Raw genomic sequence first — 19,475 nt, 5'->3', positions numbered from 1 at the left:
TAAAAAATAACCAAGGATTCACCCACTGGTAAATTCATGTGAGATGAGTAAATCATATGACTTCTACAAATACAGGGGTGGCGGGGACCCCACTTGTTGGAGTTATCTACCGATACATTTTAGTCAGGGTGTGTAGATTAAGAAGATATTTCTCTAGGAAGACGAGTAATGGCTGCTATGTAATTAGGCAATCCTAGCCTGGATCACTTTTTGGGAGAACTTGCACATTACTGATGAAATGTGCCCAGTACGACCAGAGCTGATGTTTTTTTTTTAATGTTACAAATACTTATAGGGGTAGAACAGACCGGGGCTGGAATAGGCAGATTGTTATCCTTTTATATCAGGCCCTGGTTTAGTGCTTCACCAGGTATGGTTGAAAGATACATTACTCCCATAGATTTACGATTTGTCACGCATAGAGGCCTACTCTTATCAGTTGTAGCCCCTCTCTCTATTACTACTCCTGTGCTGTCCCATGCTCAGTTAGAGGTAGGTGGAGCGTCCTTAAAAATGATTTTATGAATTTAGGTCACAAGCTTAGGGCAAAGACCTCAAACGCAGTGTTTTCCAAAATCCTACCTGTACCACGAGCCACACAAGAAAGGCAGCGGGAGATTAGGGAGGTCTACAAGTGGCTCAAGAACTGGTGTAGGAAGGAGTGGTTTGGGTTCCTGGAGAACTGGGCCAACTTCTCTGTTGGCTACAGGCTCTATCGTAGGAATGGGCTGCACCTCAATGGGGAAGGGGCGGCTGTTTTGGGGGAGAAGATGGCTAGAAGGTTGGAGGAGTGTTTAAACTAGGGACTGGGGGGGGGGGGGAATTACGTTATAAAAGGGGAAGCTAGTGCAGATAAAGACCTGGGGCAAGGTAATAGAACTGGGGGAAAAATGGAAGGAGGAAGTAGAACAGTTCAGAAGGAAAGGTGTAGGGTAAAAAATATACATAAACCTCTTAATTGTATGTATACTAATGCCAAAAGCCTGACTAATAAAACTGGGGAAACTAGAATTAGTGATATGTAAGGAGGACTATGACATAATGAGAATAACTGAGACATGGCTGGATGATAGCTATGACTGGGCGGTTAATGTACAGGGTTACAGTCTGTTTAGAAAGAATCGCCAAAACCAGAGAGGGGGACGGGTCTGCCTGTATGTAAAGTCCTGTCTAAAGCCCACAGTCCGAGAAGATATAAGTGAGGGACATGAACATGTGGAGTCACTGTGGGTAGAAATACATGGAGAAAAAAAAAACCTATAATAAAATAATAATAGGAGTTTATTATAAGTCACCTAATATACCAGAGTCCACAGAAAATCTACTACTAAACGTGATAGACGAGGCGGCAAATCATAATGAGGTGGTTATTATGGGGGACATCAATTACCCAGATATAGAGTGGGAAACTGAAACCTGTACATCTCTGGTAACTGAACGCAAGGCGCTGTTTTATCTCTCTGTAAAAAGTAGTATCTGAAGGAATGAAGCCAGTTAGTGACCACCATAAAAACACATAAGGGAGGTCACAAAAGGGGTTAAGCATGAAGATGGCTTCGCTTATATGTGGGTTTTTTGATGTTACTAAGAGATGATTTATGGTTGAAATACATATCACATTCTGAACATGAAAATAGCTTCTATGCTGTGTGAATTCTCTGATGTTTAACAAGATATGATTTACGGTTAAAACATTTCCCACATTCTGAACATGTAAATGGCTTCTCCCCTGTGTGAATTCTCAGATGTTCAACAAGATGTGATTTATGGTTAAAACATTTCCCACATTCTGAACATGAAAATGGCTTCTCTCCTGTGTGAGTTCTCTGATGTATAACAACATCTGATTTATTGTAAAAGCATTTCCCACATTCTGAACATGAAAATGGCTTCTCTCCTGTGTGAATTCTCTGATGTTTAGCAATAGCCGATTTATGGTTAAAACATTTCCCACATTCTGGACATGAAAATGGCTTCTCCCCTGTGTGAATTATCTTATGTACAACAAGATGTGATTTATGGTTAAAACATTTCCCACATTCTAAACAGGAAAATCGCTTCTCCCCTGTGTGAATTTTCTGATGTATAACAAGATCTGATTTACTCTTAAAACATTTCCCACATTCTGAACATGAAAATGGTTTCTCTCCTGTGTGAATTCTCTCATGTATAACAAGATGTGATTTATGGTTAAAACATTTCCCACATTCTGAACATGAAAATGGCTTCTCTCCTGTGTGAATTCTCAGATGTTTAGCAATAGCCGATTTATGGTTAAAACATTTCCCACATTCTGAACATGAAAATGGCTTCTCCCCTGTGTGAATTCTCTGATGTACAACAAGATGTGATTTATGGATAAAACATTTCCCACATTCTGAACAGGAAAATGGCCTCCCTCTTTTGTGACTTTTATTCTGTGTTTCAGTCTGTGATGAATCAGAAGATTGGACTTGTTTAAAAGGATCAAATGATGCATTGTTGCTGTGATTGGATGAGGGTATATCTTGGATATTGGCATGCTCTTCAAATGTAACTCGTGTGATACCACAATCCTCTACTTTAAAATCTAAAGATATCAGATGTTTCTCTGAGTTCCTGGTACATTCATCTGCCAAAAATAAAACACATTTTATTATTGATGAATAATATACCATAAAATTCATTGAAATTTTATAACTTTTCCATATAAAAAAATCCACATAAAGAACAAGACATGGCATAAAATTCAAGTATGAATTGACTAAAACTGTGGTGGCCAAACAGACCACAATCTATTAGTAGACCAAGGACCATAACTAGGCCAGGTTGGCTTCCACTTTGATCAACTTCCATGCAACCCCCACCCAATCAGTAATTTATAAATAAAACATTTCCTACCGCTGAATGCCCCTTAGTGCACTAACGGGGTTGCATAGCATTGTATTGATTTATGATGCTATGTAACCCTTACATTTCTGGAATGTATTGGATAACACTGGCAGCATCATGACCGTGCTATCCAATATATTCCAGAACTGTAAGGCCTCTTTGACACGGGCGAGTATTCCGCGCAGATGCGATGCGCGAGTTGAACGCATTGTACCCGCACTGAATCCCAACCCATTCATTTCTATGGGGCTGTTCACATGAGCGGTGATTTTCACTCATCACTTGTGCGTTGCGTGAAAATCGCAGCATGCTCTATATTCTGTGTTTTTCACGCAACGCAGGCCCCATAGAAGTGAATGGGGTTGCGTTAAAATCGCAAGCATCCGTAAGCAAGTGCGGATGCGGTGCGATTTTCAGGCACGGTTGCTAGGAGACGATCGGGATGGAGACCCGATCATTATTATTTTCCCTTATAACATGGTTATAAGGGAAAATAATAGCATTCTGAATACAGAATGCATAGCAAAATAGCGCTGGAGGGGTTAAAAAAAATAAAAAAATAATTTAACTCACCTTAATCCACTTGATCGCGCAGCCGGCATCTCCTTCTGTCTTCATCTTAGCTGTGTGCAGCAACAGGACCTGTGGTGATGTCACTCCGGTCATCACATGATCCATCACATGATCTTTTACCATGGTGATGGATCATGTGATGGATCATGTGATGACCGGAGTGACGTCACCACAGGTCCTATTCCTTCAATGTATGCTCATCACAGGTCCTGTTCAGCAAAGAAGGAGACAGACGAGAAGCAGGGCTGCGCGATCAAGTGGACTAAGGTGAGTTAAAAAAAAATTTTTAACCCCTCCAGCACTATTGTACTATGCATTCTGTATTCAGAATGCTATTATTTAACCTTATAACCATGTTATAAAATAATACAATCTACAGAACACCGATCCCAAGCCCGAACTTCTGTGAAGAAGTATTCAGAATATAAAACCAGCTCCAGGTATTGGAAATATTAGAACTTGTGGACGTAAAACTGAGGTTCCAAGTGTTGTTGTTTAGGTAGGACACAAATGTTTGGGCATCTTCTTCGCTCCCCTTCCAAATAAAAATTAGGTCATCAATGTACCTTTTGAAGAACACAATTGATTCCGTCCACTTGTTATTGTTAAGGAATGCCTCTTCAAACCGACCCATGTAGAGATTGGCAAAACTTGGCGCGAATCGCCACCCAGTCCCTCCCCCCCTTTTCCACCATCATCCCTATTACTGTGACATGTATCCCCCCCTCCCCCCTATCCCTTGCATCACTGCGGTCACATTCCCGATCAGATACAGTGCCCGCCTATCGCATTATGCCGCTGTCCCTTCTCCTCCAGCCCCCCACTCTCGCCCTCATCGCGTCACACTGCTCCGCCCTCAACTCACCAACGTTCCGCCCACCACAATCCCCTTCTACGTCCATGCGCCGACACTGCACCGCATCGCGGCACTAGGCTCCGCCCATTCCATAAGCTCCGCCCATTCAGGGCGTTTGCGTCACCACCAGCATCTAGCTCCGCCCATTTAGGGCGTTCGCACCACCCAGCCGCCCTGTCCCCGTCCACTTCGCCTCCTCTTTGCCGGCCTAGCGCGCGCTCCCAGCACACAGCATCTGGACGCCGCACGTGCTGGGAGCAGCGCAATTTCCATCAGCAGCATTTTTCACCGGTACGTACTCCAGCGCCGCTCGTCTCTCTTCCTTCCCCTCACTATTTCCTCTTGTATACACCTTATCATGCCTTCGCCCTCAGTCCTTATACTACCACCCAAAAGCACATTATGCCCTTGTTTTTTTAATATATTATGTAACCACCGTAAAGGTCCATTGACCCTCAGCTAAAACTTACATAAGTGACGCTGTAGCAATAATGCAAGAACCTTTTCCTGCATAGGTAAATTGACCCTCAGCTTAAACTTACACAAGTGACACTGTAGCAATAATGCACCTCCGATCCTGCGTCTTTTTTGACTAATCACATGGGCATTTTTACCATTAAATTAAATATTTAACTGCTTAAACTTATATTGCATATCTATATCAAGATTGTTTAACTTTACACGCGCCCTGTAAACAGCTATTCAACACCAGCTATTTATTATCAGCCACGTAATCAACTGGCGGCTCTCATATATATTTATATACACACTCACCTAAAGCATTATTAGGAACACCATACTAATACGCTGTTTGACCCCCTTTTGCCTTCAGAACTGCCTTAATTCTACGTGGCATTGATTCAACAAGGTGCTGATAGCATTCTTTAGAAATGTTGGCCCATATTGATAGGATAGCATCTTGCAGTTGATGGAGATTTGAGGGATGCACATGCAGGGCACGAAGCTCCCGTTCCACCACATCCCAAAGATGCTCTATTGGGTTGAGATCTGGTGACTGTGGGGGCCATTTTAGTACAGTGAACTCATTGTCATGTTCAAGAAACCAATTTGAAATGATTCGAGCTTTGTGACATGGTGCATTATCCTGCTGGAAGTAGCCATCAGAGGATGGATACATGTTCTCATTCTGTTTACGCCAAATTCGGACTCTACCATTTGAATGTCTCAACAGAAATCGAGACTCATCAGACCAGGCAACATTTTTCCAGTCTTCAACAGTCCAATTTTGGTGAGCTCGTGCAAATTGTAGCCTTTTTTTCCAATTTGTAGTGGAGATGAGTGGTACCCGGTGGGGTCTTCTGCTGTTGTAGCCCATCCGCCTCAAGGTTGTGCGTGTTGTGGCTTCACAAATGCTTTGCTGCATACCTCGGTTGTAACGAGTGGTTATTTCAGTCAACGTTGCTCTTCTATCAGCTTGAATCAGTCGGCACATTCTCCTCTGACCTCTAGCATCCACAAGGCATTTTTGCCCACAGGACTGCCGCCTACTGGATGTTTTTCCCTTTTCACACCATTCTTTGTAAACCCTAGAAATGGTTGTGTGTGAAAATCCCAGTAACTGAGCAGATTGTGAAATACTCAGACCGGCCCGTCTGGCACCAACAACCATGCCACGCTCAAAATTGCTTAAATCATCTTTCTTTCGCATTCTGACATTCAGTTTGGAGTTCAGATGATTGTCTTGACCAGGACCCCCCCCCCCCTAAATGCATTGAAGCAACTGCCATGTGATTGGTTGACTAGATAATTGCATTAATGAGAAATAGAACAGGTGTTCCTAATAATTCTTTAGGTGAGTGTATATATTTACAGTACAGACCAAAAGTTTGGACACACCATCAAAGAGTTTTCTTTATTTTCATGACTATGAAAATTGTAGATTCACACTGAAGGCATCAAAACTGTGAATTAACACATGTGGAATTATATACATAACAAACAAGTGTGAAACAACTGAAAATATGTCATATTCTAGGTTCTTCAAAGAAGCCACCTTTTGCTTTGATTACTGCTTTGCACACTCTTGGCATTCTCTTGATGAGCTTCAAGAGGTAGTCCCCTGAAATGGTTTTCACTTCACAGGTGTGCCCTGTCAGGTTTAATAAGTGGGATTTCTTGCCTTATAAATGGGGTTGGGACCATCAGTTGCGTTGAGGAGAAGTCAGGTGGATACACAGATTATAGTCCGACTAAATAGACTGTTAGAATTTGTATTATGGCAAGAAAAAAGCAGCTAAGTAAAGAAAAACGAGTGGCCATCATTACTTTAAGAAATGAAAGTCAGTCAGTCAGCCGAAAAATTGGGAAAACTTTGAAAGTAAGGGCTATTTGACCATGAAGGAGAGTGATGGGGTCAGTCACCGGACCTGGCCTCCACAGTCACCGGACCTGAAACCAATCGAGATGGTTTGGGGTGAGCTGGACCGCAGAGTGAAGGCAAAAGGGCCAACAAGTGCAAAGCATCTCTGGGAACTCCTTCAAGACTGTTGGAAGACCATTTCAGGGGACTACCTCTTGAAGCTCATCAAGAGAATGCCAAGAGTGTGCAAAGCAGTAATCAAAGCAAAAGGTGGCTACTTTGAAGAACCTAGAATATGACATATTTTCAGTTGTTTCACACTTGTTTGTTATGTATATAATTCCACATGTGTTAATTCATAGTTTTGATGCCTTCATAGTCATGAAAATAAAGAAAACTCTTTGAATGAGAAGGTGTGTCCAAACTTTTGGTCTGTACTGTATATACTGTATATCACCTATAACGCGGTCACATTTCCATCCATATTTAATTAGAATTTTAGCTGAATCGTTGAATATAACGCTGAAAAAACTGACAGAAGACAGAACCTAAAAATGCAACATAAAATTATATCATTATATCATTATATCATCCAGTGAAGGAGTAGAATCTTAGAGACCTCTCGGCTTTACTTAGTGGTCACTACTCACCTGGGTGGTTATTTGTAGGAATGTCCTCTGTACTCTGCGCATCTCCCCTCACATATGTCTCTGTAGGATTAATATTGTTCAGATCTTCACCTGGATTCACAAGCTGTGAAACAAATATTGTAGAAGTCATCAGACGGTTGAAAAAGTCATGTAGAAGGTTTTATATGACCTGAAAAGATGACCAAAAATGATCGGATAGCAGGAGTTATCTGACCCAAATATCTGCAGGTCTCCAGTATACAGTCAGGAAAAGAAGTATTTGAAAACTTCTCCCACATTGTTTTTGCACCTGTTACCCTTGCTGGCCGTCCCAGGGCTGTGACGCCGGTAAGACAAAGTTCTTTAGGTCCGTGGCAGAATGGGCATAAATCATCTGCTCTGCTGCAGCCAATGACAGGATTCAGGGGTAACATGTCCACAAGAAACACATCACCACTAAAGCCAGTCATTGGCTGCAGTGAAGCAGGTGACCATGCCTGTGCTGGCGAGCGAGCAAACAACATTTACTGGAAGATGGACACACAGGAGCTGGCACACATAACCGGAGCTAAGGGTAGACTAGACTTATCACATGCATCATTCAGAGAGCATGTCTTATTTCTCCCAAATACAAAGCAGCCACAATGTTCCTGCAATTGTCTCTGACCACCTTGGTTAGGTGAGGAGACAGCCAGCGCGGTTGTTTGCCGCTTGATGCACTTTAGAAAGTATTTGGCTATGTGGCTACTATCACCCAGGGAGATCAGCTCTAAAATGGCACGGCAACGCTTCACATGATAGGAAGAAGGGGGAGAGGGTACGATGTTCTGCCCTGCTTCTGTTTGGGACAGGAGGATATCCATGGAGGAGGCCGATAAGTGCCTGGTGTTGGAACAAACGTGGTGGTGTCAATAGGACCTGGCCTTTTTGCTAGTGTGCTGCCTCGCTGCAAAAAACATTGATCTAATGGGCTGTGAAAGGCATGAACTGTTCCAGTCCGTAATCGTTGCTCCAGGTGTCCATTGTGTGCACCTTGCTGCACAGCTAGAATTGCAAGGAGTGGCCTACATTCACCGCCACTTGAGAGTACAAAGCAGGGATGGCTTTTTAAATAATGCCAGCTAGATAACTTCTAGTGAGGTTAAGCACATGCCATTAGCCAGGTATCTCCATAGAGACTGCACCACCAGCAACTTGTGCAAGCAGAGTTGTTTCTTGGCCACACATTCTATTATCGATTTCATTTTGTTTTCCAGCACCGTGGAGAAAAACTGCCAGACAGGAGATACTTGCACACTCCGCACCGAGCTAGCTGCAGGCGAGCTTGTTTTAGGTCTGGCATGTTTTCAGTATCATCAGCATCACCAGTTCCCAAGCTGACAATACTAGAAGCTGATCTGGCCCTGGCAGGTTTTGGGAGGTTCTAACTGTATGTTGCTGTGACAAATACCACCCCTCGTGCCCGCTTGACGTCAACTACTTCGAGCTCACGAGATACGATATCGTCACTGGTTACCAAGGCGTGACGTTACGCCCTTCCGGAAGAGCAGGTAAGGTCAGCTTGGTACAGTTTACACCAACTCCTTCTGTCCACACGGGCACAGAGAGGCAACAAGCTGAGGGAGCCTGGCCACTGCCCCAGTGAAACAGCGCTTCCTCAGCCCGGGAAATCTGCCACCAGCTTCTCATTTGATATCAGCCCAGTCCGGATTATATAGGCTGAGAAACCACCCAGCGGTAGCTTATAACTAGGCCGAAACACGGATGTGGGGATTCGTGATCGAGATACAAGACAGCACAAGATTAAATTATATATTTAATCGCCTTAAGGGCACACTAGATAATACACTATACACAAAAATTATATACAGTGGTCTGAGGTTATGAATACAGGTAGTATGGTACAAACAGGATTACACAGAGTAGAAGCCAGTTACCGGGTAGATGAATGTTCCTTTGGGTTATGATGGTGGAATATCCAGCGCCCCACAAGCCTCCATACAAGTCAGTACAGATAAAAATGTGACCGCAGATGAAGGTCCTATTTGACCGAAACGTCCGGTCTAAGAATACTGTTCACACTCACTAATACAAATATTGGGCAAATGGATGAAACTACTATATGATTTGAATGAATAAATCCTTTTGAGATTGCAACACTGAAATCTGTGTGCCTCAACTTTACTACATGATGGTGGAATAGTCCTTGGTTGCGGTCACGTGGGGGCAGTGATGTCAGCAGTTTCCAGGTCTCTCCAAATACATGGCACGATGTGACCCCTTTTCAGAAAAAGACACGCCCGCTTACTGGCACAAGCCTTTTAAACTGTAGCCCCAGGATCACATAAATATATTTGACTTATGTCTGGGATAGACGGGGAATTCATAATTCCTTATGAACCGCCGGTTCCATGATGTCTGGGGGAAAATTATAGATCTGGGCAAGGGCTGAGTGTCACCGCCAGTCCTGTGAGAAGGTCTGTTAGACGTTCTTCTCTACCTCTTGTATGATGTTCTTTGTTTTGGTTTCACTTTCTCATCTCTTTTCCTTCTCCCAGCTGTCACCTATTTGCACTGATTGTCTCCCTTTATATTCCCTCCCATACTGCCTCACTTTTCGGTTTATACTTCTTCCTGGATGAGTTGTTCACTGCTGGATGCTCCTTCTCCTGATTCCTCAGATAAGTCTGCTTCCTTTATTTGTGTTTCTTTGCTGGCTTGATAGGTGGTAGGTGACCCTGACTCCGTCCGTATTAAGTGTAACGAGCCGGTGGTCGTGTCCCCTCACTATTATAGGGTTTTCAGGTGTCAGATAGTATAAGGTACGTGGACATGCAATCGTCTACCATAAAGATCTTTGCATGGGCATAGCAGTCAGGGAGAGCTCTAGGGGTTTTATAGGGCTCACCCATATGCTCCTTAGTTTGGGATCAAGCCAGTTGGATGTTTATTTATAAGTTCCAGCTATCTGCAACACCATCCGTGACACTGAGACCCCATACAGAGAGGTTTTCCTGTAGGATTAGCTGGCCTCTGTACTGGCTGGTTGAGGTGTGAATTCGTACGCATGAGGCCTCCTTGAAGCCAGAACCCCTGTGGAGTTAAGTACCTCTGCTATCTGACACACATATGGTTGCAGTGAGAACTAATTTTGCAGGTACACTGACAAAGGTGAATCAGGTGAATATCATGGCTGCAATTGAATAATGATCCATATTCCTCACAGTTGCCTTCACTCTGTATTGCTGCTACTGGCACCATCCTCTTCCTCTGATGTTACCTTCTTCTCAGCACCCTGATCTAGCTCCCAGATCCTGTCCAACACACAATCATTGTAATAGTCCTCAACCTCCCCGCCATGAAAACTGCAATATGTTATCATGGGCTTTCTAGCCCCCTCCAGATTACCTGCTTTATACTTGCCTTGAGTTCCACTGCTGCTACCACTGCCCCTACCACCACCAGTGCAGCTACAGGTGCCACTACTCCTACCACCACAAACACAGCTATGCATGAGGTGACCCCCCCTCCCCCGAATCTCCTCCTCATGGTAGTCTAAACACTGAACCACCCAGTCCACAATTCCATCCTCTGTGCCCTCAATATTATTAGGAGCCAGGGAGAACTGTGGCCAACTACTACTACTCTTGGCAGGTACTGATACTGCTGGTCCTATATACATTCTGACTCTGGGAGGACGAGGCATGGGTCTTTCGTTTTGCACTCTTCCGTTTCTCAGACATTTTATTATGAGGCCTATAAATGAAAAGTCAGGGGTTTGGTACACATTATTTAACAGTACAAGCAAAATGGCAAGTGTGTTTTTTGTAATTTAACCCCTTGCCGACATGTGACGTACTACATTTTGACGTAATAGTACGTCATGGTGATCAGGCGGGCACCGGAGCGGTGCGCGAATGATCATTGCAGGGGTCTGGCAGTGCCTGATAGCCGGGCCCCTGCATCGCTGTAAAAGCCGATGCCAGCGGATTAACCCCTTCTATGCCGGCATCGGGGGTTTGTGGCGGGTGAGGGAGCACATAGAGTCCTCGCACTGCTGTGGCAGGGACCCGATGTGTAAGAAGGCAACCCTTGCACGGCATCGGGATCTGCCTTCTACGGGTGCCCAGGAGATCCAGCCTCAGGCCAGTCTCCTAGGTAACCTATTAGTGTATGACTCAGTGTAATCCACTAACAGGCAATGCATTACAATACAGATGTATTGTAATGCATTGCAGAGGGGATCAGACCCCCAAAAGTGAAAGTCAGAAATAAAGTAAAGAAAAAAAAAAAAAAAAAAAGTTAAAAAAAATGTGTTTTTAATAAAAAAAAATTAAAAAAAACCTCCTTTCCCCTTATTTTATAATAAAAAAACAAACAAAAAACAAACATGTTAGGTATCGCCGCGTCCGTAATGACCGGCTCTATAAATATATCACATAATCCACCCTGTCCGATAAACACCATAAAAATAAATCCCATTTTTGTCACATTACATCACAAAATGTGCAACACCAAGCGGACCAAATGTCCCACAAAATGGTATCAATAAATCTGTCACCTCATCTCACCCAAAAAAAACTATAGCTCTCAGAACATGAAGACACTAAAACATCATAATTTTTGTTTCAAATATGCTATTATTGTGCTAAAGTGAAACAAATAATAAAAATAAACACATATTAGGTATCGCGGCGTTCATAACAAACAGCTCTATAAAAATATCACATGGCATAACTCCTCTGGTGAACACCATAAAAAAAAAAAAAAACTGTGTGAAAAAAGGCTTTTTTTTTTCATTTGACACCAAGCGATCAAAAAGGCGTATACCCCCCAAAATAGTACCAATCAAACAGTCACCTCATCCCGCAAAAAATTAGAACCTACCTAAGGCAATCGGTAAAAAAATAAAAAAGCTACGACTCTGACACTAAAAATGCTATTATTGTGTAAAACTTAAATAAATAAGAAAAATTAGACCTATTGGGTATTGCCACGTCTGTAATGACCTGCGCTATAAAAATGTCACATGACGCTGTAAAAAAAAAAAAAAAAAAGTACCAAAGCAACCTATTTTTTGGTCACCTTGTCCCATAAAGTGTAATAATGAATGATCAAAAAAATGAAAATTACTTACAGGTAATTGGATTTTCCTGAACCCACGACAGCACCATGAGAGAGGATGGATCCACCCCCAAAGACAGGAAACCTGCGGCACAATAAGGCAGAGACTCCTCTCTGCCCTCAGATTTGATGAACTCTGCCGAATAAGATAGTTTACTTTTCTACTCTCTTTTTTTGTTTTTTTTTCGACACCCGTGAAAACACTCCACCGCCCAGAATAAAAGAAAGAAGGAAAGGAAAAAATAAGGGTGCTGTCGTGGGTTCAGGAAAATCTAATTACCCGTAAAAAAAAATCATTTTACCCCTCACCCACGACAGCACCACGAGAGAGAGAGCCAAGCAAACTATGGTGGGATGACAGCAGATAGCACCGAAGCTCCAAAGAATAAATCAGAAGGAGAATTCAATTGTAACCGGTAATGGTTAAAGAATGTAGAAGGAGGAGACCAAACTGCAGCTTTACAGATGTCCTCGATAGAGACCGCCGCTCTTTCAGCCCATGACGTTGATATAGCCCTTGTGGAGTGCGCACGCAGACCCTCAGGAGGTTCCTTCCCCGAGGAAGAGTATGCCAGAGAAATAGCTAACGTGATCCATCTTGCCAGAGTCTTCTTTGAAGCCTGATGTCCTTTGTTTTTTCCCTGAAAAAGAAAAAATAGCGAGGAAGATTTCCTCCACTCCGTAGTCTCATTCAGGTACTGAATGAGATATCTTCTGACATCCAGGCAATGGAAAACTTCCTCCCTTTCTGAAGATGGATCATAAAAGGAAGGAAGAATAATTTCTTGTGATCTATGGAATTTAGTACCCACTTTAGGTAAGAAAGCCGGGTCAGGTACGGGGGATTTATGGAAATCGCCTGGATTTCAGAGAATCTACGTGCTGAAGTTAAGGCTACTAATAAACATAGCTTTAGAGAAAGGAATTTCATATTAATCTGATGGATAGGTCAAAGGGAGGGGCTGTCATGGCCTGCAGAACCAGATTTAGGTCCCAAGGGGCTATTCTCTGGGAAACACTAAGGGAAGATCTGGAAACGGCTTTAAAGAAACGCATAACCCAAGGATTTGACGCTAAGCGTTCGTTAAAGAGGGCCGACAAGGCAGACACCTGGACTTTCAGTGTGCTTGGAGAGAGACCCATTTCTAGCCCTTTCTGAAGGAACTCTAGCACCTTATTTAAGGGTGGAGAGCCTGGAAGGTTTTTAAACTGAAGACCTGCGAAAGACAAAAACGTCTGCCAGGTTCTGGCATAAATAGACATAGTTATCTTTTTCCTGCTTCTTAAAAGGGTATTTGTTAAGTTGACAGAAAATCTCTTACTCCTCAACAACTGCCTCTCAAGTTCCATGCCATCAGGTGGAGATTGTGTGCCTAACAGGGACATGGGCAGAAAGAGTTCCCATGCCCCTGTGTGTGGCTGACCACCGGCGCTGTAATTACAGCGCCGGAGGCCGGAGGTGTGCATCCGCTCCACAGGTGGGAGGATCAAAGGATCCCCCCGCCTGTAAGCGCGCCCTGGGATGTGCGCGCCAACCCACGTGTGCGTGCCGCAGCATTGGGGGATCGGGAGCGAGCGCCGCCGAACTTAAATAGTCCGGCGGCGCTGCGCTCAAAAGTCACCTTTTACCAACCCCCAGCCAGAGAGGATCATCCCCTCGAGAAACGAGCACCCCCTGGAAAACGAGCATATACCGGCTGAGTATCAATATTCCCCCTATACCACCAACGATTCCCCTGCATTAAACCTTATTATTCCCCCTATACCACCAACGATTTCACTGCATTAACCCTTATTATTCCCCCTATACCACCAACGATTCCCCTGCATTAACCCCTATTATTCCCCTTATACCACCAACGATCCCCCTGCATTTAACCCTGTATTCACCCTAATTCACCCCTGTATCCCCCTGGTACCCCTTGCACAGTTAACCCCTGCTCCTTTGGATTCTCCCCTGTTTAACCCCTGTAATACCTCCCCTGGCATCCCCTGCTATATCTCCACATCATCTACCCCTGATATCCCTTGATACCCCTTCACTGCTACCCTGCCTGCCCTAGCAGCAGTGAGTGTGTGTTAACCCCTCGTTACTCCTTTAGGGACAGCTTAGAGTCAGGTTGGGTGTGTATATGAGTATTATGTGTAGTTAGATTTTGGGGTTGAATATTGAAAGTGGGATTGTGTCTAGTGTAGTTAGGACCGTATTAGTGTGTTGTTATAGTGTGTTGACTTATATCGTTGTGTGCTGTTATAAATATATATCTATCTATCTATTTCCATTGATATAGATAGATATATAAATTATAAGCAAATATTAGACTGTGACGTATAGTGTGTTAATAAATACCTTTTATTTAAGCACAGTGTGTAGTCTTTTATTGTAGTAGGCGCCGCTGTAATAGCCAAAGGTAGTTCAGTGTAGAGTAAGGTAATCAGTAGTGTTTGATTAATTTAGTATAAATAGGCGGAGGCATCACTAGACGACTCACGCCTATTTATGAATATTAATTAGTGAGATTTGCCTAAATTTCAATAATTAATATTTCCTTTAATATTGGTGAGCCAGGCCCACTGCTAGGAATTTGTGTCAGTGTTTGGCTTTGGTCAAGGAAGTCGCTATTCTGTGAATTAGTCAGGCAAGAGAGACGTGGTCAGTGGTTTCTGAGCGTCCAGGGCCTAATAATTCGGACAGAAAGCGATTTTTCAATCGGAGCTAGGCACGGGCCAAAATCTACAGCAGAGAATTTAAATCTTTTTGATTTGTGTATTAAGTATTTTCTGATTCCCTTACACGCCCATTGAGAACCGGAGAGAAGTCATCACATACACCACTGAAGAGAGAACCATCATCATTGAAGCTGAACAGAAGTCGTCTGGCTGGTCGGGAGAAGGCGTTCCGAATATTGAAGGACCTCCTCCACGCAGCAACACAGGACAACAAACAACGGCACCAAGGAAGATGGACTCTCGTCAAAAAGGGAGTATAAACTTCTCCACACTGCAACACCTCAGCAAACATAACACATAAAACCCCATCATCGTCACCACTTACAAATCCACTGAGCTGCTATGGTCCACTCTATTGGACCAGGCATACGCTCATGATAAAATCTGTATTAATAATAGTGTGTAAAAAAAAAAAAAAAAAAAGGCTCCAAATGCTAACCAAATTGGTTTACACCTTTGAGGATACCATTTGGAAGCCAGAACATCTTGAAACACTTATCACCACAAGAAAGGCAGAGGAAGTTTCCAACACGGCAAACCTTCACTGCAATTGTTGTGTTGAGAACATCAAACAGTTGCACACATTACAAACACAATTACAAGAGAAGTCCCAGTGTACGGTCAAGAGGGGCAGAGAGATTTGCATGTTAGAGTCTAGACTCTTGGACAAAGAGAGTTTCTACCCTGACATGGACAAGGAACTGCTCAGACTGTACACTGAGATAAATCAGTTTAGGAACAATGCGGTATCTACGGATACCACGATTGTTCGACTTCGAGAGGACCTGGCTGCGAAAATGCAAACCATTGCGGATTTGCAGCAGGTCATTTTGAATCTGTCATAGCCTGGTGCTAACAGCATGATGACCACGAAACAAATAGAGACAAGCCGTGGCAACGTCTCCATCACCTACCAGCAGTGAATCGTTGACTGTTGACACGGTCCCGGCTCGCTGTTAGTCGTTGTGATCCTTAATGCATTATTGTTTATGTTTACATTTTGCAATCGGGATCATGTGACTGTGATCACATGACCCTGGTTTGGATGGTAACTAATGCTCAGACATGCGCACATGTATTTACTTCCAGAATTGGACATCTTTGATGAGGTTCCTATAGTCCATTTGCGCTTGAGATATCGTGAGATCAATTGGATCTCGCGCATGCACATTTGCTGAGTGTGGACGCTCCCGGGACCGTGGTGCTCCATCGACACTGATGGTCAATGTAACACTGGTTTTGTAAGTTTTTAATTAACATATCACACATTGGTAACACGTGATTTTTAAATTATCAACCATATCTGATTATGCACTTTTATTATGTAAAATGGATTTTTGCATTAGGCACTGTCACTTTATTTGTACTAGACATAATTGCACATTGTTGCTGGTTGATATGAACTCATTTAATTGATGGATTTTTTATGAATTGTCATTATTTTTATCTTAATTGGATGATTTAATGTAATGAATTGCCACACCTTTATATATCACTGTTGTAACACATGTCTGTATAGCTTGAGAAAGACCGCAACAAGCGGTTGAAACGTCGCTGCTATTTGACACTGGGTGAATAAACCACGTTTATTTTTTGATCATACTGGAGTGCTGCTGGCGTTTTGTATTTTTCTCCATTGAATTGGATCCTGGTGCCGGTTCGTTATCGGCCTGATTTTGCACCCTAACGCTAGTGTGCTGCGCCTTCATTTTCCATACTTGTTTCATGCACCTGAGACGCTTTTCACCTAATTATGGATTTATCATTTGAAAACCGACACACAGATGTCTTTACCTACACCAGAGAAGATGAACAGAGGATAATGCGGGACACTTTTTTGTTTGCCCCGTCACTTTTAGAGGTTAAGAAGCAATACGAATAGGAGTCTAAACGATTGATCAATTTGGAGTTGCATAAGTCCACCCTTTGCGAATATCATCAAAACACACAGGATACCACGTGGCATGAGGTCACAACTTAGACCGGATTTGTTTCCTAATAATGTGGAATTTTGCACCAGATTTATCCAAATTTGCAATTAATTTGCATTTGATATGATCCTCCTTAATGTGGAGTTTTTACAAAAGGAAATGGTTGTGGTGCAAGATAATATTTGAAAAAATACAGATTTGCTGCAGGAACTGCTGTCTGCTGATGATCTTGCTGTTTATTTAACCTCATGCAGCCCACACTTTGAGAAATTGAAATCTGAGTTACAAGATAAGGAAAGACGCAAATGGATCAGTGATATGGAGGACTACACAGGGGGATATATCTATATGTGGCAACGGGATCCCAAAAAGAGCCTTAGAGGTGGTGATAAGAGATATATGAATCCATTTGATAAGATTTCAATTACTTACCAGTAATTGGTTTTTCCTCTAGCCCCCACAGCGGCACGTAACAGGAGGATACCCCGCCTCCCCCAGGGACAGGAAACCACATGGAGATCATTAAATAGTCCCCTCCCCTTACCTGCTCCAGTAAATAACCGAGAAACTCTTGAAAGGATGCAACATATTAATATTTATGTATCATCAAATTTGAACAAAACAACAAACAAGGATATTTTCCAACAAAGAAAAAATTTAATAAATATAGAAAAGCAAAAAAAAAAAAAAAGGGGGGGGGGGGAGGAAATACCCTGTGCCGCTGTGGGGGCTAGAGGAAAAACCAACTACCGGTAAGTAATTGAAATCTTTCCAAATGCCCCCACAGCGGCACGTAACAGGAGGAATAACAGAGAAGCTCTAAATTAGGGTGGGACTACCGCAGATAACACTCTGCGAGCAAAGGGTAACTCTCTATTCCTTAACACATCCAACTGATAGGTGAGGTGAGGACCAGGTGGCTGCCTGGCAAATCTTTTCTAATGGAACATCCGTTAATTCAGCCCAAGATGCTGCTACCGACCGAGTTGAATGGGCTTTTAGACCTGCTGAGGGGGATACTTTCTTTGAGTCATAACACCGCAAGATTGCAGATCTGATCCATCGGCTAATAGAGGTTTTGCTTGCCGCGTTCCCCCTGTTCAGGCCTGAAAATTGAACAAACAGTCTGTCCGTCTTTCTAAAGTCCTTTAGGCTTTAAGGTAGGTCAGTACTGCTCTTCTCACATCTAGGTTATGAAAAAATCTTTGTTCCTGACTGCCAGATGAAGACCCAAAGGATGAAAGAGACACTTCCTGTAGACAGTGGAACTTAGAGACCACCTTGGGCAAAAAAGGAGAGTGTTTTAATACTTTTCTATCATCTCTGATGGTTAGATAAGGAGGTCTGCACGAAAAGGCTTGTATTTCCCCCACCTTCTAGCCGTGGTAATAGCTATCAGGAAAACTGTTGAAAGTAAGCAATTTTAAAGATATCTCCGGTAAGGGCTCAGAGGGACTGTCTGTAAGGCAGATAATACCAGGTTTAAATCCCAAGGGGGAACAGTGGGCCTAACCATAGGTTGTTTTCTCCGGGCCCCTTTCACAAATCTTTTGATGAGGTCCGCTTCTGCCAGTTTAATATCCAGAAAGGCACTTAGAGCAGATATCTGGACTTTAATTGTGCTAACTCTAAGACCCTTTTGTAGACCCGACTTGAGAAACTCCAGACCCTTAGGGATCATAAAGGGGCCCCTGATATCACATCTGTAAATTTTATAAATAACTGCCAGATTCTGTTTTAGATCTTTGATGTCACACTTTTGCGGCCATTGAGAATTGTGGAAATGACCTCATCGGAGAGGCCTTTTTCTCTTAATAATTCCCGGTCAGGTTCCACGCTGCTAGCTGAAGTCGAGTTGCCCTGGGATGCCAAACTGGGCCCTGGTCAAGGAGATCCGGGACATCCGGTAGTAGACAAAAGTCCCCTGCTGACATCTTCAGTAGTAGTGGGAACCATGATCTCCTGGGCCAATAAGGTGCAATCAGAAGCAACCTGTGGCTTCCCAGCAACACTCTTTGTAGAACCTTGGGGATTAGCGCAAATGGAGAAAAGGCATACAAGTTCTCGTCCGGCCATGGCTAAGAGAGAGCGTCGACTATGAATGGGTGATCTGTGTAGGATAGAGAACCGAACTTTTCTGTCTGTTTAGTCGCGTTGCGGATAGATCTACTTCTGGAAAAACCTATTTTTCTGTTATCTGAAGAAATATTTTCCGGTTCAGGCACCACTCGCCCTCTTTCAAGGCATCTCTGCTGAGAAAATACATGACCTCATTGTTCTTTCCCCTTATGTGAACTGCTGAGACTGACAGTACGTTTCTTTAGGCCCACTGGAATATTTCTTTTGAGACTTTTGCTAGGGCTAGACTTTTTGTGCCCCCTTGTTTGTTCAAGTAAGCTACGGTTGTGGCATTGTCTGATAATATTTTTATCTCCTTTCCC

The 19,475-nt window shown here is 43.2% G+C and overlaps 1 protein-coding gene across 1 annotated transcript in view; it reads right to left on the bottom strand.

Annotated features, from left to right (window-relative positions):
• Nucleotides 1–1,546: 1,546 nt before the first annotated feature.
• The window catches only part of LOC121005749 (gastrula zinc finger protein XlCGF17.1-like), a 170,462-nt gene continuing 152,533 nt past the window's right edge, over nucleotides 1,547–19,475 (bottom strand). Inside the window, exon 3 of the mRNA XM_040438517.1 lies at nucleotides 1,547–2,611. Within this exon, the coding sequence (XP_040294451.1) occupies nucleotides 1,641–2,611 (971 nt within the window). The 3' untranslated portion in view covers nucleotides 1,547–1,640. The remainder of the gene's footprint in view (nucleotides 2,612–19,475) is intronic.

The sequence above is a fragment of the Bufo bufo genome, chromosome 6 (genome assembly GCF_905171765.1).
Source record: "Bufo bufo chromosome 6, aBufBuf1.1, whole genome shotgun sequence".
NCBI classification, from domain to species: Eukaryota; Metazoa; Chordata; class Amphibia; order Anura; family Bufonidae; genus Bufo; species Bufo bufo.
The sequence above is the reverse complement of the archived record's forward strand: the minus strand, read 5'-3'. Positions and strand labels throughout refer to the sequence as shown.